The sequence below is a fragment of the Fistularia commersonii genome, chromosome 12, assembly GCF_037954325.1.
Source record: "Fistularia commersonii isolate RoL2024-O1a breed Wild chromosome 12, RoL_Fcom_v1.0, whole genome shotgun sequence".
NCBI lineage: Eukaryota > Metazoa > Chordata > Actinopteri > Syngnathiformes > Fistulariidae > Fistularia > Fistularia commersonii.
The window spans coordinates 1,783,274-1,807,919 of record NC_141295.1 but is presented as its reverse complement, the minus strand read 5'-3'; the positions used below and the strand labels follow the sequence as shown (position 1 = coordinate 1,807,919).

The 24,646-nt window shown below is 44.5% G+C and overlaps 1 protein-coding gene across 2 annotated transcripts; it reads right to left on the bottom strand.

Annotated features, from left to right (window-relative positions):
• Window positions 1–1,185: 1,185 nt before the first annotated feature.
• Window positions 1,186–24,244, bottom strand: LOC147228087 (centrosomal protein of 95 kDa-like). 2 transcript variants are annotated; one of them, XM_086156301.1, is made up of 21 exons: window positions 24,093–24,244; window positions 23,034–23,162; window positions 22,641–22,748; window positions 22,358–22,468; window positions 20,662–20,779; window positions 19,885–20,003; window positions 19,398–19,612; window positions 18,715–18,784; window positions 18,435–18,502; window positions 17,905–18,095; window positions 17,677–17,809; window positions 17,274–17,391; window positions 16,758–16,963; window positions 16,289–16,369; window positions 15,707–15,863; window positions 9,552–9,718; window positions 8,600–8,674; window positions 8,355–8,507; window positions 8,027–8,173; window positions 2,322–2,393; window positions 1,186–2,228 (listed from the first exon to the last, which is right to left on the bottom strand). In XM_086156301.1, the coding sequence occupies exons 1-21, from the start codon at window positions 24,115–24,117 to the stop codon at window positions 2,052–2,054; spliced, it is 2,640 nt and encodes an 879-aa protein (XP_086012427.1). In that variant the 5' UTR covers window positions 24,118–24,244; the 3' UTR covers window positions 1,186–2,051. The 2 variants fall into 2 exon arrangements, with proteins under 2 accessions (XP_086012427.1, XP_086012428.1); XM_086156302.1 differs by lacking the exon at window positions 24,093–24,244 and adding an exon at window positions 23,881–24,018.
• Window positions 24,245–24,646: the final 402 nt, after the last annotated feature.

Here is a 24,646-nt window from a genome sequence, read left to right as displayed (position 1 = left end):
TGAAGCTGGTGGTCCATCAGGCCTGTCGCCACTGCGACAGCCACCACGAAGTGGACTAACCTGCTGGAGGGTGACAACCATTGAGCAGGAGCGGGTGTCTGGATCTGTGCAGAACTTGCAATTCATGGAAGGCAAACAGGAACGGAGGTTTTACTAAGATTCTGCTGATCCACATCTGTGGTTGTTTCCAAAACTGTCGGATTTTGGTTGCGTGTTTTGATGTCATCCATCTCTCCGAAGAGGCTCGTGCACGATGTAGCGAGCTTTGAATGGAGGTTGTTACACATTCAATGTTCCTTCTAGAGACACGGACACTTGTTGTCATCATCTCTCCCGACACTGGCTTTTAGGTTGAGATAAGGCTGCGTTTTATCAGATATCACCGGATGACAAATCAGGGATATTTTTTTAAATATCAAATCATAGTCCGTATTTTTTGTTGTGTGCATCCAAATCCAATCATTATCTGGTAGAGATTATTGGCTTGGACTGTCATATACGCTGATAACATGATTCCATGCTATGTGCTGATCATCTTTCTCCTTGAATGATGTGGTTATTTTCTAATTTATTTTCTATTTCTATTTTCTAAATAACAGTTAATAATAATAAAAGTTATAAAGAAAATAAAAGTTATTTTCTAAATAACAGAAAAATTCCATGATTATTTATAATTAGTTATTGTAATGGGGGGGGTGGATTAAATGCCGTAGTAAAATTCCGCTGATGTTGTGCTCTGTGTATAACTGTATGTGGAAAATAAAGATATTTTTTCTTTTTTCTCAAACAAGAAGGAAACTACCTCCCATGTATGTTTAATTGTCCTTCTGTTAAATTCTACTGCATTAAAAATGTGCTTCATTTACTATCCCGGTCAAATTAAAATATGGAATCTATAATGAACACTTTCATAACTCACAAAGGAAAGGAACAACTCCTGACGTAGCTGTTCTGCCGAGCAGAGTGCTTTTCGCCAAAAGTCAGAAGCAGTCAATGAGATGAAAATGAATCAACCGTTTAAATCCTGCCCCCTTCGTTCGGCGTCATAAATCATGATGCACAACAACAGGCTCTCCCCGGGGGACGTCAGAACTCTTCCCTCGCGAGCAGAACTGACATCTCCGCCGCAGCTTTCCCTTTTTAATGCAAAGTGTTGTAACATCAGCAGGCAGTGCAGCCAGAGACGAGTCAACAGCACATTTAATAGAAGAGGGCAAATTTCATCCCGTATGAAATCGGTACTCGGTGTTGTAATTATTGCAGCGCCTGTTGGTCCAAACATGTTTTCGTCTATTCACTCGAGTTGTAGTGGACTCAGCTCTTGGGGTCTATGGATGGAAGACGTTTTAAGACTTTTTCTTCGATTACATATTAAAAAAAAAAAAAAAAAAGGCTTAGCTGCTGGAGTGTTGTCGTCTCTCATTTGAAGCCGTGAACTTTGTGCGCCTTTTTTGTAGAGCGGGGAACACCATTATTTCACAAAAAGCTTGCCCAGCAACAGTTACACACAAATCCAAAAGAGTTGACTGATTATCATTCAGTTGCCCAGGTGAATTAAAAACAGAAAAAAAAATGAAAAATTAAGTTAGAAAATAAATAAATCCTCTGGAGTGATTTTTAAAACATTTAAGGATGACATCTGATGTAAAAGGGAAAGTTAAAAATGTCAGTGTTTGACATTACATTTGCAGTTTGCATCTGCGGTATCAATTTGGCAAAAGGAAGAATATTCACTCGGCCTAAAAGCGCAACCGCTTTTCAAATCATTCTGCTACGTTACTAAAACCGACGGAGGAAGGTCCAACGTGTCATCACCTTTAGGAATAGCAGCTCAGGTGAAAGGAAGAGTTAAATCAGCAAAAAGCTACATTTTGTTGGCATGTGTTCAGTTCGTCGTCGTGTTCTACGTCGTTTTTAGTTCTTGCGGTGCAATTTCCTCTTCTGTGCAAATGTCTTGACACGCAAGGGCAAAAACCCAGCTGTCACAATGTCGTACCTTTAGCCGCCCGGTGTAACTTGGACGTGAATTCTGTCTGGATCGAGTCTGCGGGTCAGCGCAGGTAGCTGGTGTTGTAGTGGAAGGAAGCCGTCTGGACCCGCCTGCGCAGCCGCTCCACCTCCAGATCCACGAAAAAGTCGTCCTCGTCGTTCTGGACGATGATCTTCTGAAGTTCTCCGATCTCGCGCTCCATTCTGGATCGTAGCTCTCGCTTCATCTTGAGCAGAGCCTGCGGCGAAGCCAAGGTTGAAGCGTATTTATTACAACAGCCATCATCGTGCACTCAAGAGGCAGGAATATGCCAAAGTCTTGTTTATTTTACTTTTTCCTGGGCTTTTTTCCGAATCTGGATCTCCTGTCGCTCCTGCGCCAGTTTCTCGGCCAGTATTGAAAACTGAAAGGAAAGGGAATAAAACACAACGTATGTAAACTGTTCATGTTGCCGCATCGGAACATTTTAAAGGCGGGTAGAAATGAAATGTACAACCAATAGATCCTGACTGACGGGATAAGGAACAAAAAAAAAAAAAAAAAAAAACTTGGGTTTTTAAAAGATTTATTAAAACCTCAAACTGTTCCACGATTGTTGACTGACCTGACAAATAAAATCAGCTGACATTTTTCGTAGACAAATTAAGTCAGAATTTCCCTCATTCATCCACTATTCAGTCATTAAATGCAGCCACAGGGAAGCATAAGCCAGTGTCTTTCTGAGTCGGACCCAAGCCCAGACAGATGCAGAGGGTTGCGACGGGAAGGGCATCTGCGGACTAACTTATGCCAAAAGACAACCATGCCAATCAAACCTATGACTTCCATAGCCCATGTCTAAATAAACAACAACCGCCACAGGTGCAGATGAACTACAGGGTGCCAACTCTCAAGGCACGAGAGTTGGCTGACATGATGCAGAGAAGGAAGGTGGATATTTTGTGTTCGGGTGACCAGGTGGAAAGCTAGCAAGGCTAGAAGCTCAGGAGCAGGTTTTAAGTTGTGCTATCATGGCATTGATAGGGAGAGATATAAAGTAGAAAAAAGTTAAGTAGGAAAAATGATGGGAGTGAATTCGATGAAGGGATGCATATTATCCCCAGAGGTGAGAGAGTAACAGACTTCAATGGGCATGTTGGTGCAGGAAATAAGAGGTGATGAACAGGTTCGGTATCCAGGGTAGGAACGCAGAGGGACAGATGGCGCTAGACTTGGCAGAAAGGATGGAAATGGCTGTAGTAAATGCTGTATCCAAAAGAGCAGGAGAATTGGGTAACTTATAAGAGTGTAGGTAGGACCATGCAGGTAGACTACATTTTGTACTGACTATGTAGTCTGAAGGAGATCAGTGACTGCATAGTAGTGATAGTTGAGTGTAGGATAGTGGTTTGTAGGATAAATATGGTGAAAAAGAAGGTGAAGAGTGGTGGAAGCTTAAAAAGGAGGAGTGTTGTTTGGTTTTCAAGGAGGAGTTGAGAAAGGCTCTAGGTAGTCAGGGAGAGCTTCCAGATGATTGGACACCTACACTTGAAGTGATCTGGCAGACACGTAGGAGAGTACTTGGTGTGTCATCTGGAGGGAAAGTAGATGAAGTGACTTGGTGGTGGAATGAGGAAGTGCAGGGAAAGCGGGTAGCAAAGAAGTGTAACACTGAGGAGACTGAAGAGAGGAGACAGGAGTACAAGGAAATGCAGCGCAAGGTACAGGTAGAGATAGCAAGGGTCACACAAAGGGTGTATGACTTGTATGTTCGGTTGAAAAGTAAGGAGGGAGAGACTGATTTATACTGGTTGGCAAAAACAGAGAGATAGAGATGGGAAGGATGTGCAGCAGGTCCGGGTGATGAGGGATAAAGAGGGAAATATATTGACAGAAGCTCGAAGAGTGATGGGATACCACTATACCATACCGGATCGGTCGCGGACCGGGTTAACAACGACCGCCATTGGTACTGATAACCGACAGGGTAGTAATGGAAATTGGGCTACTGTGGGTCGAAGAACAAGAACAAGACGAAGAGGAGGAGAGCGTGTTCGGAAGCAGAGAGAGAGGAGGAAAAGAAAGAGTCTGGGATTGAGAGTAGGGACTTTGAATATTGGGACTATGACAAAAAAAGGTAGAGAGTTGGTCGACATGATGCAGAGAAGGAAGGTGGATATACTGTGTGTCCAGGAGACCAGGTGGAAAGGTAGTAAGGCTAGAAGCGTAGGAGCAGGCTTTAAGTTGTACTATTATGGTACTGACAAGAAGAGAAATGGAGTAGGAGTTATCTTGCAGGAGGAGTTCGTAAGGAACGTCGTAGAGGTGAAAAGAATGTCAGATAGACTTATGAGTCTGAAATTGGAAATTGAAGGTGTGATGCTCAATGTTGTAAGTGGCTATGCCCTGCAGGTGGGATGTGAATCTGAAGAGAAGGAGAAGTTCTGGAATAAGTTGGATGAAGTGATGCAGAATATTCCCAGAAATGAGAGAGTGATCATTGGTGCAGACTTCAATGGACATGTTGGTGAAGGCAATAGAGGGGATGAAGAAGTGATGGGCAGATTTGGTATCCAGGATAGGAATGCAGAGGGACAGATGGTGGTAGATTTTGCAAAAAGGACGGAAATGGCTGTAGTGAACACTTTCTTCCAGGTAAGACAGGAACATGGGGTAACTTATAAGAGCAGGAGGTAGGAGCATGCAGGTAGACTACATCTTGTATAGACGAGGTAACCTGAAAGAGATCAGTGACTGCAAAGTAGTTGTAGGTGAGAGCGTAGCCAGACAGCATAGGATGGTGGTTTGTAGGATGACTCTGGTGACAAGGAAGATGAAGAGGACAAAGGCAGAGCAGAGGACAAAATGGTGGAAGCTGAAAAGGGAGGAGTGTTGCATGGTTTTCAGGGAGGAATTGAGAAAGGGTCTGGGTGGTCAGGGTGAGCTTCCAGATGATTGGACAACAACAGCTAGTGTTATCAGGGAGACAGGTAGAAGAGTACTTGGTTTGTCATCTGGAAGGAAAGTAGATAAGGAGACTTGGTGGTGGAATGAGGAAGTGCAGGAGTACAAACAGAGAGAGCGGTTAGCGAAGAAGAAGTGGCATACTGAGAGGACTGAAGAGAACAGACAGGAGTTCAGGGAGATGCAGCAAAAGGTAAAGATAGAGGTAGCAAAGGCAAAACAAACGGCTTATGATGACTTGTATGCTCGGTTGGATAGTAAGGAGGGTGAGAATGATCTATACAGGTTGGCGAAACAGAGAGATAAAGATGGAAAGGATGTACAACAGGTCCGGGTGATTAAAGACAGAGAGGGAAATGTATTGACTTATGCTAAAAGAGTGATGGGAAGATGGAAAGAGTACTTTGAAGAGCTGATGAATGTGGAAAATGAAAGAAAGCCAAGGGTAGAAGAGGTGACTATTGTAGACCACAAAGTAGCACAAATTAGTAAAAGTGAAGTAAGGAAGGCATTGAAGAGGATGAAGAGTGGAAAAGCAGTTGGTCCAAATGATATACCTGTGGAGGCGTGGAAGTGTCTAGGAGAGGCAGCGGTAGAGTTTCTGACTAGATTATTCAACAGGATCTTAGAGTGAGAAGATGCCTGAAGAATGGAGACAAAGTGTGATGGTGCCTATTTTTAAGAATAAAGGGGATGTGCAGAATTGTGGCAACTATAGAGGGATAAAGTTGATGAGCCATACAATGAAGTTATGGGAAAGAGTAGTGGAAACTAGACTGAGAGCAGAAGTCAGCATTTGTGAACAGCAGTATGGCTTCATGCCTAGGAAGAGTACTACAGATGCAGTATTTGCGTTGAGAATTCTAATAGAAAAGTACAGAGAAGGCCAGAGGGAGCTGCATTGTGTTTTTGTAGACCTAGAAAAGGCATATGACAGGGTGCCAAGAAAGGAGCTCTGGTATTGTATGAGGAAGTCTGGAGTGGCAGAGAAGTACGTTAGACTGGTGCAGGACATGTATGCTAGCTGTGAGACACTGGTGCGGTGTGCTGTAGGGGTAACAGAGAAGTTCAAGGTGGAGGTGGGACTCCATCAGGGATCAGCTCTGAGCCCCTTCTTGTTCGCAATGGTGATGGACAGGCTGACAGATGAGGTTAGACAGGAATCCCCATGGACCATGATGTTTGCAGATGACATTGTGATCTGTAGTGAGGGCAGACAACAGGTAGAGGAAAATCTAGAGGTGGAGGTATGTGCTGGAAAGGAGAGGAATGAAAGTTAGTCGCAGCAAGACAGAATATATGTGTGTGAATGAGAGGAACTCGGGTGGAACGGTGAGGCTACAGGGAGTGGAGATAAAGAAGCTGGCGGATTTCAGGTACTTGGGATCAACAGTCCAGAGCAACGGAGAGTGTGGAAAAGAGGTGAAGAGACGGGTCCAAGCAGGTTGGAATAGGTGGAGAAAAGTTTCAGGGGTACTATGTGATAGAAGTCAGAATAAAAGGAAAGGTGTACAAGACAGTGGTGAGACCAGCGATAATGTATGGACTAGAAACCGTTACAATGACCAAAAGACAGCAGGCAGAACTAGAGGTTGCAGAGATGAAGATGTTGAGGTTCTCTTTGGGAGTGACCAGGATGGATAGGATCAGGAATGAGTCTATCAGAGGGACGGCACATGTTCGATGTTTTGGAGAGAAGGTCAGAGAAGCCAGACTGAGATGGTTCGGTCACGTACAGAGAAGGGATAGTGAATACATTGGTAGACGGATGCTGGAATTGGAGCTGCCAGGCAAGAGGTCTCGAGGAAGACCAAAGAGAAGATTTATGGACGTAGTGAGAGAGGATATGAGGGTAGTTGGTGTCAGAGAGGAAGATACAGAGAATAGGGTTAGATGGAGAAAGTTGACTCGCTGTGGCGACCCCTGACGGGAAAAGCCGAAAGAAGAAGAAGAAGAAGAAGAAGAGTGATGGGAAGATGGAAAGAGCACTCTGAGGAGCTGATAAATAAGGAAAACGAAAGAGAAGGAAGGTTAGAAGAAGTGACTATTGTTGGCCCCTTCTTGTTTGCAGTGGTGATGGACAGGCTTATCAGATGCAGTTAGATAGCAATCGTCAAGGACCATGATGTTCACAGATGACATCATGACCTGTATTGAGAGCAGTCAGCGGGTGGGAAATCTCGAGAGATGAAGGTATGCTTTGGAAAGGAGAGGAATGAAGGTTAATCGCAGCAAGATGAAATACATGTGTGTGTGAAGGAGAGGAACACAAGTGGAATGGTGGGGCGACAGGGAGTAGAGATAGAGATGGAAAGAGTTGATAAGAGGTGCAGAAACGGGTTCAAGCAGGTTGGAAAGGCTTGAGAAAAGTGTCGGAGGTGATGTGTGATAAAAGAGTCGGCCAGAATGAAAGGAAAGGTATACAAGACAGTGGTGAGACCAAAATTGTTTTATGGTTTGGAGACAGTGGCACTGAGGAAAAGACAAGAAGCAGAGCTGGAGGTCACAATAATGAAGATTTTGAGGTTCTCTTTGGGAGTGACAAGAATGGGTAGGGTCACAAATGAGTCTATCAGAGGGACAGCAAATGTTAAATGTTTGGAGAGAAGGTCAGAGAGGCCAGACTGAGATGGTTTGGTCATGGACAGAAGAGGGATAGCGAATATATTGGTAGAAGGATACTGGTGTTGGAACTGCCAGGCAGGAGGCCTAGAGGAAGGCCAAAGAGAAGATTTCAATATGGATGTAACGAAAGGGGACATGAAGTGAGCCGATGTGAGAGACAAGGACCGAGAATAGGCTTAGATGGAGGAGGTTGAGTCACTGTGGTGACCCCTGAAGGGGAAAAGGCAAAAGGAAAAGAAGACAGAGGTTTCTGTAAATCACTTAAGAGTGTGGTCTAGACCTGCTCTACATTTGAAGTGTCACAAGACAACTTAGATGCGATTTGGTGCCATAAAAATAAACTATATGCCGCTATCTTGCGCTCAGGGTCGCAAGAGACATAAATCAATTCATTCTCTCGTCCACACATCATATAGAGACAAACAACCATTGTTACAACAGATTTTTGACCGGGTGAGCGTGTCCTACCTGGTCTCTATAGTAGTTCTCCATGGATTTGATTTGGTCCTGGTGTCTTCTCTGGTGTTCTAGTCGCTGTTCTCTAGCAAGGGCTCTCTGCTCTCTCAACCGCACCTTCTGTACCTCCAACCCCTCCTCGAACAACTGCCGAAACATCTACGCACATGCGCGGTCGACATGTCAATGCGGACCACTGTGATAGTATCACATGACTTTTACAGTGGTTATGTGAGAGTCCTTTGTCTCGTTGAGCTCAGAAATTTGTAAACCGAGATAAAAAAAAAATCAAGATAAGTCTTTGTGATCGGGCAAGCGACGAGACGCCTTCTCTCCTCACCCTCTCCTCCTTGGTGCGTGCTCTCATCATGCGGGCGCGATGCTGGACATGGTATTCCTGGTGGTATTTCCTGGCCCGGGCCACCTGCTGCCTCTGGTCCCTCAGTCTGTTCTGGGTCAGCTTCTGCTGCTGGATCCGTTCTTTGAAGTCCCTCTGAAAGGTGAAGGTGTTGCTCGTCACTAACAGGCGGACAGTCGCCGGCTTACAGCGGCGTATTTCTCTGGGACCGGGACTCGAACGCTCACCAGACGCCTGCTGTGGTCTTGCTCCTTGTGGAGGATCCCTGCGAGCAGGTCGTGTTTCTTCTGAGCTTCATCCAACTGTAAGACACTCAGGAATTTAGACTTTGGATGATGTCACAGTCAGACAAGTTTCCTCGCCGTTTGGCAAGGAAAATCGGGCTCTAACTTTCAAGCTTAAGTATTAATTATAGCATAACGTACTTGCCCCTCTGTGTTCACGCTATGAATGTAGTTCTGGAGGGACTGACTGAGGACTCCAGATTGTTATTGTAGCTGGCAAAGTATAGCAAATTACAGCCGGTGGGTGAGTTATCATTTCAAGCTGCTTTCAGTACTGACATCATTAAGGATAGAAAAACCAGCTAAATTACAATTTTAATGCACTCATACCCATTAGTGCTGCTTAAAACCAGGAAACGAGAAGCATTTATTTTTGTTCGAGCTTACACACCAGTAATGGGTCAGATGATGTCAGAGGAAAGCATTGTGTCACTGTCAAATAGAACACCGGTTCTTGTACTGTAAAAATAACAGCAAACACACCTTTGGCCATCTTCCAATCAACTAACTAATAGTACTTTCAGTTATGATCTTTGCTGCGGGCACTAGCAGGTGGTCATTTTACCGTCAAACGTTGCAGAACCAGAAGAAAACCTTCACATCATTGAGGTAAAACTGGGTCCAAAAGAGCCATTGGTTGCTTCTTAGATTTCCACGAAATTGGTTGCTCATTTTGGGTTAAGCTCAACCAGTGTCCCGTTGTGCTACATCTGCAAATTTGATCTGCTGACCAGTAGGCGCCGCATTTTGCCGTCCATAATTTTCCCCTTTCGATTATTTATTGGGCCATTTGAAGTACGGAGACAAAATGTTGGTTTTATTTGAGCCCTTGGGTTCTTAATAGCCAATGATGGATTTGATGGCGGTAAGAGGTCCATCTGCGCCGACATCTCACCTGGCTGGAGAGTTTGCTGCGACGACAGCTGTGAGAGGAGAGAGAGTGAAGCCTGTCCACCTGCTGCATCTGCTGCTCCCACATCCGCCCGAGAGTATGGGGGGAGATGTGGAGGTGAGGCATCTCCTCCATGAGCACCGGGAGCAGCTCATTTTGCCTCACAGTGACTAGAAAGAAATATAACTGGTGTTTACATCTCTTGTGTCTTGGGTTTTAGCAGTCATGTGATCAGTATACAGATATTTAAGCGCTGGATTCCCAAACCATGTGGTCGATTCAAGCGCAAGGGAAAACAAAAACAAAAAGAAGGATAGAAATGCAAATACACGATAGAAATGTCGTGTATTTGCAAGTGTATTTGCAGTCCCTATGTCCTCTATTGTAAGTCGCTTTGGCTAAAAGCGTCTGCCAAATGCAATGTAATGTAATGTAACGTCATGTCTGTAGCACCACATGAACAGCTTTGACGGTGATACACCATCTGACATGGTCTAATGAAGAATATTTCGATATAAGAGTGGTAAAACACAGCGACTGGTGTCCAAAAGCCACAAGAAAATCTCAGTACATAGCATTCACACGGTATTTTGGTTGTTCCTGGCAAGAAAGTCATAAAACTCATGAACTGGCAACTGAAGAGGAAATCCTGTTAGATAGTTGTCGCTATGTGCTGTAATATGTCTTAATGTAATTGAACTCATATCTATCCAAGGTTTCTGCCCAGTAATGGGTAGTGTTTCTTCTTCACTGTTGCCAAGTACTTTCTCATGGGGGAATGTTGGGTTTCTGTAAATCAGAGTGTGATCCAGACCTGCTCGACGTGAAAAGTGTCACGGGACAATTCTGCGCTACATATACAAATTTGACTTGACTAACTTGATGAGGGAGGAGCCCATGCAGCCTTGTTATTTGTTTGCGGCTGTCACGACTCATCGGATCCCCAGGCAGGTGGCACAGCAATCAAGGCAGTTATCCCCTGCACCTGGTGAACACGCCTCACCAGGAAACAATCCCACTAATTAGGCAAGAGTATATAAGGTGGACCCAAAGTTGCAGACATTGTCTGATCTCGTTGCTATGAGAAGTCTGCGTAGTCTTTTCCCTGATGTGTGTACGACCTCCCGGTCTATCCACTTATTAAACCACCTGCGATTCTACGAACCTGTGTCTGTCCTCTTGGGAACCAACCGTAACAGAAGATCAGACCTGGTATGGAGCCCACTAGCTCTTCCACGCCTCATCAGGTCATCCAGGCTGCCCCGATGGCTAGCCCGGCCACCTACTCCGGCGCACCAGAAAGTTGTAAGGGCTTTCTGTTACAATGCTCGCTGATGTTTGAGATGCAGCCCGCTCGGTTCCCCACGGAGAAGTCCAAGATCGCCTACGTCAGCTCCCTCCTGTCGGGTAAGGCACTCCAGTGGGCGGAGGCGATCTGGAATACCCCAGGCACTGTGACGGCGACAGCGCAGAACTTCATGGAGCACTTCCTAGAAGCCTTCAGCCTGCCCGATGGGGATTCCTCCCTCCAGGCTCGACTTTTCAACCTCCGCCAGGGGAAGGGGTCCATCGTGGAGTACGCCCTACAGTTCCGGACACTAGCAGCCGCCAGTGGATGGAATGAGCCAGCCCTTCTGGCCAAGTTTCGACAAGGCCTGAACACCTCCCTGCGCCTCCACCTGGCGGCGTACGATGACGGCATGGGGTTGGAGAGGTTCATCCAGCTAGCCATCCGGGTATCGCACCGGAGAGAGGCCTGTTTCTCTGTCCCGGGAAGGTCTGCCACAGGGCCGTCCCGGAACCAGCCGGAGCAAGCCGGAGAGGCCATGGAGGTGGATGCCCTCCAATTATCAACCACAGAGAGACGCAGACGCATAGCCAACCGCCTCTGCCTCTACTGTGGAGATAAGGATCACCGGATATCACACTGCCCCACGAGACCTCCAACACCCCAGGTAGGCGCTGTGCTTTCTCCTAACGTCTACTTGACACCATTGACTATCCCAGCCCAGCTTCGTGTGTCTGACTCTACCCACCTGGTGCACGCCCTCCTGGACTCCGGCTCGGCAGGGAACTTCATCTCCGGTGCACTCTGCCGACGGCTACAAATTCCCCGGCTCCCGTGTTCCCCCTCCTTCACCGTGTGATCAGTGATGGGAAAACCCCTATCTTCCAGGCAAGTCAACACACAAACCTCCTCCCTTCAGCTTAGCATTGGGGTTCTGCATGTGGAGAACATTTCGTTTCATGTCCTGGAGGAATCCCAGATAGATCTGGTGTTAGGCAGACCTTGGTTGAGGGCGCATGAGCCGACGGTTTCCTGGGCCACTGGGGAAATCCTGCGCTGGGGTGAGACTTGCAAGGAGCACTGTTTTCCCCAGCTCCCTCCAAGGAGAATAGTGCATCTCTATGCCACATCAGTAGAAAGCCCCGAGCAAGACCACCGGGCCCAGATCCGATCCCAGTATGCGGGTTTTCAGGACGTCTTCAGCTCCCAACGAGCCGCTGCGCTGCCTCCCCATCGTCCCTGGGACTGTGCGATCGATCTACTTCCAGGCCCACCGCTACCGAACGGAAAGATCTACCCTCTCTCTCTCCCTGAACAGGCGGCCATGGAGACCTATATAGAGGAATCCCTGCGCCAGGGCTATATCCGACCGTCGAAATCCCCTGCGGCCTCGCCATTCTTCATCGCAAAGAAGGATGGAGGGTTGAGGCCCTGTGTGGACTACCGGATCCTGAACCAAGCCACTGTAAAATTCCGTTATCCTCTACCCTTGGTGCCAGCGGCTTTGGAGTCCCTCCGGGGGTCCAAAATATTCACCAAACTGGACCTCCGGAGCGCCTATAACCTGGTGCGCATTCGAAGAGGGGATGAGTGGAAAACTGCCTTCGTAACCCCCTCTGGTCACTGGGAGTACCGGGTCATGCCATATGGCCTAGCCAATGCCCCTTCCGTGTTCCAAGGCTTCATGAACGAGATTTTCAGAGACTTCCTCCAAAAATTTGTGGTCGTCTATATAGATGACATCCTGATCCACTCTCCTGATCTGTCCAGTCACATTCGCCATGTCACCCAGGTCCTCACCAGGCTTCGCGAACACCAACTGTTCCTCAAGGCAGAGAAATGCCTGTTCCACCAGACCACCGTCCAGTTCCTCGGCTACCACCTCCATCCACAGGGAGTGAGTATGGATGAAGAAAAGGTCAGTGCCGTCCACTCTTGGCCTCAACCCCAGACAATCAAGCAACTACAGAGGTTTCTGGGGTTCGCTAACTTCTACCGACGGTTCATAGAGAACTTCAGCCAACTGGCTACGCCCCTCACCTCCCTGTTACGCGGCAAACCAAAACGCCTGCATTGGAACCCAACCGCCACACGAGCCTTCCTGGAGCTCAAGAAGGCCTTCACGTCCGCCCCTCTGCTGCACCACCCGGACCCAGATCTTCCCTTCACAGTGGAGGTTGATGCTTCAACCACGGGGGTGGGAGCCGTCCTGTCCCAACCCCATGGAAAGCCAGCCCGACTCCAGCCCTGTGCTTTCTTTTCAAAGAGGATGAGTTCAGCAGAGAGCAATTATGATATCGGCAATAGAGAGCTCCTGGCCATCAAGCTGGCATTGGAAGAGTGGCGCCACTGGCTTGAGGGCGCAAAATACCCATTCACGGTGCTAACCGACCACAAGAACTTGCAGTACCTGCGCCAAGCCAAGAGATAAAACCCCCGCCAAGCAAGATGGGCCCTCTTCTTCACCCGATTTCAGTTCCACATCCGATATCGCCCTGGCACTCTCAATGGGCGAGCCGACGCTCTGTCACGGATTCACTCTCCAGAAAACGCCCCAGAAGAACCGGAGAAAATCCTGCGTGACGGTGTGCTAGTAAACCCCATCCGGTGGAGCCTGGATGAAGAAATCCGGGAAGCATCAGTGTCCGACCCCGCACCACCCAACACTCCGGCCAATCGTACCTACGTACCACAAACCATCCGGGAATCTCTCCTCACCTCTGCACCAGGTACCGGGCATCCAGGAATGAGTGCGACTCAGAACATACTCCGAGACAAATATTGGTGGCCAGGAATGTCTAGAGACGTCCGAAGATATGTCAGCCAATGCCCCGACTGTGCCCGGGCGAACGCCTCGTCACCTACCAGCAGGGAAACTGGAACCCTTACCCATCCCAAATAGACCCTGGTCCCATCTCGGCATTGATTATGCCACAGACCTTCCCCCCTCCAAGGGATACACGAGCATCCTAGTGGTAGTGGATCGATTTTTCTAAGGCATGCAAGTTGATCCCCATGAGAGGAGTCCCTACAGCATCAGAGACTGCAGAAGCCCTCTTCAACCAGGTCTTCCGGAACTTTGGACTGCCGGAGGACATCGTCTCTGATCGGGGACCCCAATTCATATCCAGGTTTTGGAGAGCCTTCCTTCGCCTGCTGGGGGTGACAGTGAGCTTGTCGTCTGGTTACCATCCCCAGACCAATGGACAAACAGAACGCAAGATCCAAGAGGTATGCCGCTACCTCCGAACGTACTGCCAGCAACACCCTGCAAATTGGAGTCAATTCCTTCCCTGGGCAGAATATGCTCAAAATTCCCTCCAGCAACCAACCACCGGGTTAACGCCATTCCAGTGCATGCTTGGCTACCAACCACCCATGTTTCCCTGGACAGGAGAATCCTCAGAAGTCCCAGCAGTCAATCAATGGTTCAGAGAGAGTGAGAGGGTGTGGGCCAGGGCCCACCGGCATTTGCAAGGGGCTCTACGCCGCCGCCGCCGCTGTGCAAATGCTCACCGAGCCCAGGCCCCTGCCTATGTCGTGGGACAGAAAGTGTGGCTCTCGACACGGGACCTTCGCATGAAACACCCCTGCAAAAAACTCAGGCCAAAGTATATCGGGCCCTTCAGGATCTCCCACCAGATCAATCCGGTTACTTTTCGCCTTCAACTCCCGCCTGAATATAAAATTCACCCAGTATTTCATGTATCTCTGTTAAAACCGTGCTATTCCTCAGACTCTTCAGACGCTGCAGGCCCTGGGGTTGCTGTGCCACCTCCCCTCCTTGACGAGGGACCCATCTACGCAGTACACCAGATACTCCAATCTCGACGCCGCTGGGGTCAACTGGAGTACCTGGTCGACTGGGAGGGGTACGGGCCAGAGGAACGCTCCTGGGTCCACCGCAAGGACATCCTGGACCCAGGGCTGTGGGAGGAGTTCCATAGCACCCATCCAGATCAACCGGCTCCGCGTCCCCGTGGCCGTCCCCGTCGCCGTGCGCCCTCGTCCAAGGAGGAGGAGGCTGGAGGGGGGGTACTGTCACGACTCATCGGATCCCCAGGCAGGTGGCACAGCAATCAAGGCAGTTATCCCCTGCACCTGGTGAACACGCCTCACCAGGAAACAATCCCACTAATTAGGCAAGAGTATATAAGGTGGACCCAAAGTTGCAGACATTGTCTGATCTCGTTGCTATGAGAAGTCTGCGTAGTCTCTTCCCTGATGTGTGTACGACCTCCCGGCCTATCCACTTATTAAACCACCTGCGATTCTACGAACCTGTGTCTGTCCTCTTGGGAACCAACCGTAACAGCGGCCTTCTGAATCAAATGTCCTATTACTTTTGGTCCCTTACGTATTTAAGAGCTGTAATGTGTACCGGTACTCTCAAATTACAGCTGAGAGTCTGCACTTGAAGCCCATATTGATTATATAACTGTATCCTGAATATGTTTTCATAAACAGCCAAGGTAAGAAAACTTTTGTCACTGTGCAAACATGTCTGGGCCTAACTGTATATTGAGTCACTCTCTCATTCACAAATTTTGCCCGTTTTTTTTTTTTTTTTTCCTGGGCTGTCGGAGGAAACCAAAGAACCCAGACGAAACCCGCGCAGGAGAGGGGAGAACATGAAAACTCGAAACAGAAAGGCCCCCTGTGGGGATCGAACCGCTAACCACTGCGCCACCATGCTGCCTGTGGAGCAGTTATTAACGGGGCAAATACCAACCACTTCTCAAAAAACTGTTTTAGACCTATCGTCTACTGTTTTATTGAGAATCAGTGCCATTTAAACGCAACTCGTAATGGCTGCCATCGGCTGCTCAGTGAAGCCGTCATGCACTGGAAGATTCGAGACTTGTCTTACGTTTTGGAGCTCTCCTGTGGACGTCCTGTCGTGTTCGTCCTGGAGTAGCCTGTGTGTTACGCTTGTGATGGGCCTTGTGCTGGACCTTGGTTTGAGCAAGAGATGGTCTGGCAGATTTGGACACATCCTGTAATATGGCCTCTCTGTACTGCCTCTCCTACACGTGCGGAAACACACACACGTATACACATATACAAAAAAGTACATTTATACAACTGTGACAAAACACTCACTGACCTACTTTGATGTATTCTTGTGTTCAACCATTTTCACCCATTTAAATTATTTTGGTATACCACAATATTCCTGAGCAATAATTATTCACCCTTGTAATTTGCATTTGTCTTCCAATTACATCTACCTTTGACATTGTTAAATGCCTGTGTGGCTGCTGCTTTGCAAATCATAAAGCAGCACTGCCTACAGAATCTATTCATCCTAAAAAAGCCCAGATCCACTTGTTAGTTAGGTTCAGCCACACTGAACCCACACAAAAACCAACACTGCTTTATTTTTTCAACTAATGGGAATTACACCCAGATGAAACATCATGATTGGGGAAGTAAAGTTAAAACAACTTACAGCTTCCAGAGCCTTTCGTCGTTCCTTGTCCAGATCTGTCCGTTCTTTGCATTTGGATGTTTTTAGCTCCTCCCCGTCAACCTTGTGTGGCAGATACCAAAAGATATATTTCATTTACATGACAAAATAAAAACAGCAAGAGCCTAAACACATGTAACAACTGGAAATTCATTATTGTCTTCAAGCAAGCTTCTCAGAACAGGTAAAAATGTAATTAATGGACAATATAGCAAAAATAGACTTTTTAGTTTGAGTTTTGTTGTGTTAAAATATAGCATAGCAAAATACAGGGCAGTATTTCACATTAATATTTAACGTCATTATGCTTTCATGAAAAATTTCTGATTTTTCTTTCAACACAATGCTGAATGGCACTAAGTAATTTTTTGATTTCCTAAAAAGGTCCCTGTGATCGTGCATTCTAAGACCACAACTTAAACCCTAGAGAACACAACTGCTAAATGAATACCTTGCTAGGTTTTCTGAGTGATTGTCTGTAGTGTGGATCACTTTGCTGTGCGTGATCGCAAGCTGTGAGCTGTGTTTGTCTCCCATCATTTAGGATGACAGCTTCTGTTGTGATATCAATTGAGCATGTCAGTGGAGAGCAGCCATCCCATGGAGGAGAGGGGGACAAGGAGCGCGTCCGATGGGTGGATTCGGGATCAACTGTTCCTGCAAATATGCAAAGTTACCCAGCAGTAACATTTTGTTTCCTTTTCAGCACAAAGGGATACAGAGCAATGCAAACTTATCTGTTCTGTGGTTCTGTGGCTAATAGCTCTTGTGTCAAAATAACAAACATCAATTTGTCAGCACTTTAAGCCATGACTTGTTTCAGCTCAAAAGCTACCGATAAGCATTAACTCGGTGTGTACTATTTGAAAATAACATGACAAAGGAAATGACGGCTTAAAAAGAAAAGCTTACAGGCCTATGATGTAAAATAATCCAAAGTGTTCTTTCTGCTATAAATTTTGGGTACCTGTCTGTTGTCTGGGAGTCCTATGACACTCCATTACACTGTCGCTGTGGTGAGATTGCTTATCTTCTTCTCTGACTTCAGCGGGCACACCGCTTTCCTCCAGAACCCGTTTAAGCATCTTCAAAAAAATTAAAAAAAAAAAAAAAAAAATCACAAATTAAATGGATTATATATAACACAGAAGTAAATATGATGTTGATAAGATCCCGTCTTATAAAAAAAACGACTGAAGGGTAACCAGGACTCTGTGATTTGTCATTTCAACAATCTACAATAGAGATTTGGCAAAGTTGCACTTGCACTGAGTGAGGAGACAAAAACAAAGATCAAAAACAATTTGCTGAGGGACTCGAGATTTTTTGAACGTGCATTAACAGCAACACGATTAAATGGGATGACAGACCTGATCCAGCTCTTCAAGTCGATGGGAGAGTTTCTCTGATATGTCATGCAGCTCTTTTTCTGCTTTCCTGTTCCTTTGTCTGCGAAAAGGCAGGGGATCTTCCAAACTCTCCTCCTCCAGCCAGTTGCTGCTGCTGTAAAGTCACAATACAGCAGATATGGTTAGCCTGTAGAATACTAAGGCAGCACATAAAGTAACATGACTGCTCTCAGCAGCTTTGTCTCTTACCTGAGGCCAGTCTGCTCTTTGTGGCCCGCTCTACTTTCCTTTCGTTTTTGAATATAATTCAGATCCTCCTCCAGCTCTTCATCTGTGATGGGTGGAGAAGGGGTTGTTGCCATCGTTTCATCTTGCAGGGTGAGGAAGAGCACATCTGGCTGAGTGCGGAATAAAACCCTCCGGGGGCCCCCGTTAGTTGGCTGAATTGAGGGGGGGGAAGAAAGAGAGAACTAAAATATTCTGGATTAAAATAGCAGGATAAAATAGAAAACAATCAACAGGACGTAGAATAGTGAAGTATGATTTATTGGAGCACTTTGCAGCAGGAAATGAATGACTGCGGAAAGGTTTTAAATGATCTAACCTGACGGGATTGACTGCATTGTAGTGTTTATTTGTTTCCATCAGATTGGACAACAGCCGATTAGCGTGTTCTTTTTTTTTTTTTTTTTTAAATCACACTTTCAAATCCAACATCCATGGCTGACACAGTTTTCTATAGTTACTGTATATGACAGACGGCTTGACTGAATTCCTACCTCAAGCATTTCTCCTTCAATCTCCATCCTGGCTCTTTGATGCCCAGACAAAGACTTTTCACTTGAAGCTGGAAATCGAGCAAATCATCAAAACAAAACCTTAATGACACAAACCACCCCTGAGATTTTTAATCAATTTCCTGTTCAACCTTTTAAGTGGCCACATTCACCATTCATCCCTGTTGTTCCACCCAGAAATAAAGTAGATATTATAAAGAAATATAGTTAAATTGATCAATTGACACGTAATTTAGTTAAACCAGGTTGTAGCCTGACTTACTGGGAGACTGGCAGAGGGGAGGAGATGACAGCCCATTGGTGATGATTGGCTCAGCTAATTCTCTGGGGGTCTGTTAGAAGAAAGTGAAGGAAAAAAGAAAAAAAGGATTACTTTGGAGCCAAGGACAGTGTAATCACATGGTACAAAATAAGGAGACGGTCCATTTTTATTATATGCTACTCTCAAAAGCCACTTTTTTTAGAATAATTTTAGAAAATATAGAAATCCTGAGAGATGGAGAGCAAATGTTATAACAGGCACTACAGAATTAAGTTTCAGTTTTGGAGTTGTTCTTAACTCAAACCTTTAATTGTGTGCAGGCAGGCACAAAACATCAGTTGGATGTTTGTGGCCAATTGCACTCAATTTTGATGAAATATCAGCATTAGGGTGTTGTATTGTCTATTTTATAAGAGACTGTTAATTTGCCTTCAAAATTATATTTAGACTAAGCTGACACAAAAGTTGTCTAAAATCACCAGTTTTAAATTATTGAAAAGTAATGCAGACGTCATATTCTTGCTTGAGACCCTTCATTGACCAAAAAGTTGTTTTCTAAAAGTGTCTACAAGTATGAAAAAGGTACAGGCCTTGTTGACAGTGTGAGGGTGGCTTCTGAGAAATAGAATTACACAAAAGTAACAGGCAAGTGGATTTAATGACTAAATATCATTGTGGACTACCTCTGTGTTGACGGGCTTGGCTTCCTCCACCGCGTGCCCGTTGCTGAGGCAAACTGTTGTGGGGGGTGGGCTGGGTGAACGAGAGTGGGATCTGTGGGAGGCCTTGCTCTCTGTGAGTGGCTGAATAGAGGCAGCTGAATACACAGGAGCATCCTTGGCATTCTGGGGACCAGTGGTGGCTTTTGCATCCGTTGTTTCAGGAAGAACAGGTGTTGCTTGTAGAGGGATAAATTTGTTGTGGGGTTTACTTTGAAAAGTTAAATGAATAAATCTTTCAAAAAATAATCATACACTTATTCATCATTTGTCATTTCATAGTAGAAGTCTACTATGAGCAGGTATGTGCCAAGTCAAATGCACCATTAGTAAAGCCCTTCAATTCTAGGTGGCAACATGTTATTAAGCGCCTTATCATATTTTTTTTCACAACTGCAAGTGTCAAGGTAATTGACACACATTAAAATGGATTGTGTCGTCACTGGCTTACCTTCCTGCTTGTCTGTGAATGTGCGCGCTGAGACTCCCAGCCCGATAAGCTCACTGGTCGATCCCACCTCTTCAGCGTTCCAGGAATAAAGGGAATGTTTACTAGACGTGGCAGCAGACCTGAATTTCAGGAAGCAACATGACCGATGTGGGTAACACATGTATTTCCTCGCATAGTTTATGTTGACTTGAAGCAACAGCCTCGGTGGCTGTTGTGTCAACACTGCCATTGTGCTCTAGCCAAATGGCACATCAGGAATAGTTTAATGTTCACGGGAGAGTCTAAGACTAACAAACTTGTCCCTCCATTTCACCATTGAATGTAAAACCTTCAAAGTGTATATTTTATGTATTTAGAAAAAAAATTGTTTTCAAAATAACTGTGTTAGTATTACTTAACCATTTATGCTTATCAGTTATTAAACAATTATGCATTTAATGTATACCTAGCCTTGGCTAGGTATATGTACAAACCATGTTGTTGTCCTGTGAGATGCTTTATCTTCTCAGTGTTTTGCATTACTTTGGTCTCACATCCTTAAGCTGCCCTGTCTGTTATTTAGTCTGTCTACATCCTCACACATAATTCACAAAGATGATGATCACAAGACGTAATGAAGAGGTGTGACAACCTCAAATTACACTTCAGTCATCAGAAATAGTGCAAGCAGAGAAAGATAAGCACAAAATAAATGGCCAAATTCTAGTATGACTAGCACTTATTGAAAATACTGCATTCATCTGCTGTTTGGAGTGAATAAAAATATCTTTTACTTACTCTTCATTAGAAGACAAACATGTGCAATCCAGTTTAGCCTCCTTCTCCTCTGTGTAATCACAATCTGTCTCCTTAGTTTCGCCAGGAACAAATTCACTTAAACTGTCATGGAGTTCCTCTGAAAAAGGTTTGTGAGAAGTACAAATAGCTAAGTACCCAAAAAAAGAGATGAAAACATCAACAAGAAGACTGATTGCAACACAATGTTGCACTCCGGCTATGTCACAATGGCCTCTTTGGAGAATGAAACAGGAACAAACTCATGACATTTAATTAACATTAAATTACATTACAATACAGTCATTTGGCAGACGCTTTCATCCAAAGTAACTCACAAAAAAAAAAAAAAAATACAGATGGAAAAAAGTTAAAGTCAAAGATTTTTCATGAAGATATAATCCAAATAGTCCCAAACCATCTTGCGTGGGGTTTGAAGCAAAACTAAGACAAGCAGCATAAAATACCAACAATTTTGAGTATAATAACAGAGGTCAAAATTTTATCACATTGGCTCACTCAAGACAACATACTGACCTATGTAACCATGTTACATGTTATTTTTGCGCAGGAATTCCACTAAACAGATCATTGTTGTATTTAATGGCAATGGTTCCAAACATATTTCCTTTAAAGTGTAAAACATGAAATAAACTTTTACACACCAGTATTTGTGTTACTATGAATTTTATCTGTTATGTACATATCCTGAAGACCAGAGGGGAGACTGTCAACCTCTGTTGATGTGAAACACCTGATTTTTTTGTATTACACATCCATTTAATTGTGTAGTCACAGTAATTAACTGCGGTTAATGACGGTGAATTGAGGGACAGGCCATTCAAACAAAGCTCTGCTCAGTTCAGCCAAATGAAAGGGTTGGGTGTTTCCTGTTAAAGCCCAGAGCCAACAGATTTTAATATGTCTCCACGCCAAAGGGAAGATATAAGCTTGCTTAACTGAGACTGTCAATTGGGCGGAGTTATCTTACTTTTGAGCCAATTGAAAACAAACTTACAATAAAAAGGGACACGATTTAAGGCAATTATCTTTTAAAGCTTCTCAGTCAAGGAAGCAGGGAATTCATTAATAAATAATATGAGTCAATATGTTTTAACTTGTTGTAGTGGAACCAGGTAAGATACGGATGATTTTGGCCATACCATTTTGTAATTACAACATTTTTAGATGTGTGATGGAATTTTTTACATACTATGGGAGGTGGCAGATATGAAAAAAAGTTGAGGTTCATGAGGTTGGACAGAATAGGAAAGGAGTTGACAAGGATGGACAGGATAGGAGATAAAGTCAGTTTGAGATGTTTTGGGCATGTGCAGAGAAGGGATAGTGAATATATGGCTGGAAGGATGCTGAGTTTGGAACTGCCAGGCAAAAGGCCTTGAGGAAGATGAAAAAGGAGGTTTTTAGATAAAAGTGAAAGTGGACATGAAGTCAGTCTGTGTGAGGGAGAAGGATGTTGGGGATAGTGTTAGATGGAGAGTCGCTGTTGCGACCCCTGAAGGGAATAGCCCACAGGAAAAGAAGTTGGGTTCAATGTGTCCAAGTCTGACAAATCCAAACTATCTTGTAAAGAATACATTTTTGGTCCATATTGCCATAAAGTCCTTTGTAAAATCCAACAGTGTATACTATTACTATTTATTAAGCTAAAACAAAACGTAAATAGCAATGTGCCTACCGCCATTATGTAAATCCTCACTTATCTCCTCATTTAGATACTCCAACAGACCGTCAAAGATTTCCAGGAGGTTCTTGATAGACTCTATGTTGCCCCTCACAACGTTTTCTCCTGCAAACACACACACATACACACATCCTTAGTATTGTCCTTCTGTTCATCATCTGTTCATCACAAAGACCAAACTAAAATGGTTTCATCTATCACTCAGTCAGACATTGATTTACACACATACTCAAGAATAAATATATAATATCTATTACATGTGAAGAAATTGATATACCTGTAATATGAGAGAGGCTGATCTGAAGGTAATCCAGGGACAGTGAATCAATCACAGACTGCACATTATGGACATCATCCTCTTGACTGCATGGTGCAGCGATATAATCTAAAACATAAACATCAACGACTGCACAAAACTGATATGCACAGGGAGGAAGCCGAAGGGCAATAATCATTGTCAGTCAGCAAGCACGTGCGCGCGCACACACACACACACACAAAGAATGCAGGAAATTGCTCAGTAACAGCCCTGTGATGGCATGTTATAAGTCAAAGAAAGAATTCCTGACTAAGCACACCAATCTTGTTGGCCATCAGTACGTGATCTCGATTTCAGAATAAATATTTCCTATTTTATTTTTTTTAATACAGATGTCATCCTTTGTCTTACCTGGGACTTTCTCGCCCAAGATATTCTCATACAGTACAATAAATACATTTGCATCACAGTCTGTAAGATTCTTCAGCTTCTGGTCTATGTGACACTTGCTGAGTAGATCATTTGCCACATCTACCCAATCTGTTGAAAAAAAGATGTCTTGTGTATGTTAAACAATCATTAAGAAATCAGTCAAGGCAGACAACATATGAAAAAATGTAGGTTTACTGCACAATGTTTATTGATGAAAAGCGCCATTCACTGGAGAAGATACTTGATGAAAAAGGTCCTGGCTCTTTTAAAGACAGTGTAAAACCCAATATCAAGATAGAACCAATGACAACACAAACTCTTTTGAAAGCTAGAATAATAGATGGGTTGTTACAGTTACACGTCAAAAAAGGGGCATTCGTGATACATGTTAAATGTGTAAAATATACAAAGTCGTCAATTCACAAAGTAGGAAAAGCACAGCATTTAAGGGTGACTGTTAAAATGTAAAAAGTCAAAGAACGGGGAGTAACCTTTGGTTAACAGATAAAACACTAGCAATCGCACAATACTAAGTTGTTCTGGATGTTAGTCAAGCTACAACATCTGAAACCTCCGGGCAGTTATTGTGCTGTGATAGAGGTTTTACAAAACTATATGTTGACCGGTTACCAGCCCTTAAAGCTGTTTATCGCAACTTTACCCGGCTGAGTTAACTTTAAAGCAGCTATTATCGAAATCTTCTTGAATTTCTTCACTTAGTCCAGTTGCCACAGTAAGATTTCGTTTCAAATGAGGAAATTCAAGTTTTCACCATGACTTGGATGACTGAGAACCTCCACAGCTCTGAAGCAGCTTGCTTGTTTACCTTCTGTCTCGTCGAATAGCATTCAACTGGCGACACTAATGTTTCATTTAACAGTTTCTCCAAATTGCAGAGGTCTTGATACATTATCAAACCTCAAAGTTGACAAACAACAAGAATAACCCGGTGGCTAACGTTAGCCATAACGTTAGGTTAGCATTAGCTAACGTGACGCTAGCTTCCATCGAACTGGAGCAGATTATCGGCTTCCTTACCTCTCTCTCCCTCTTGGGTTCCCATGAAACAGCTGTCGACGGGAGGCAGCTGTGACTTGAAATCAACTAAATGGCCGCAAATGAGTCTTCCTATAAGTTGGAGCCCAATAAAGCGAAGGTCCGTTGGTACATTCGTTTTTTTTAATCACAGAGAAGTTAACTATTGTCTCTCATTTAAAATTTAAGTCTTGTTTGATTGGATGTTACTCTCGCTGCTAGAACCCGGAAGTACATTTCTTTCAGCGTATACTGTCCTCTGTTGGTCACAAACGATTTTGAATTAGATAAAAAAAATCCTTAAAACTTATGGAAAAATCCAAAAAACAAAATAATATACAGTTTTATGACTGGTATTCCTTTAGAACCACCGAGTTAAGTACATATTGTAGTCCCCTTGCTTTTTGTTTATTTATTTGTTTGTTTTCGTTTTCTATTTTTTTATTATTGTATTTATTTTTATTAATTTATTGTCTTATCTTCTGGAATTAAACAAATCTCACAAATCTTTAATCCTGTTCGCTCTAACAGTTAATTGATTACATACAAAACGCATG

Coding starts and splice junctions, on each gene's coding strand:
- LOC147228087 (XM_086156301.1), bottom strand. CDS start 24,117: ATGGGAACCCAAGAGGGAGAGAGAG. Junction 17,392..17,676: donor GACTTGAAGAGCTGGATCAG/GTCTGTCATCCC, acceptor ATTTTTTTGAAG/ATGCTTAAACGGGTTCTGGA. Junction 16,370..16,757: donor CACTCAGAAAACCTAGCAAG/GTATTCATTTAG, acceptor CTGCCACACAAG/GTTGACGGGGAGGAGCTAAA.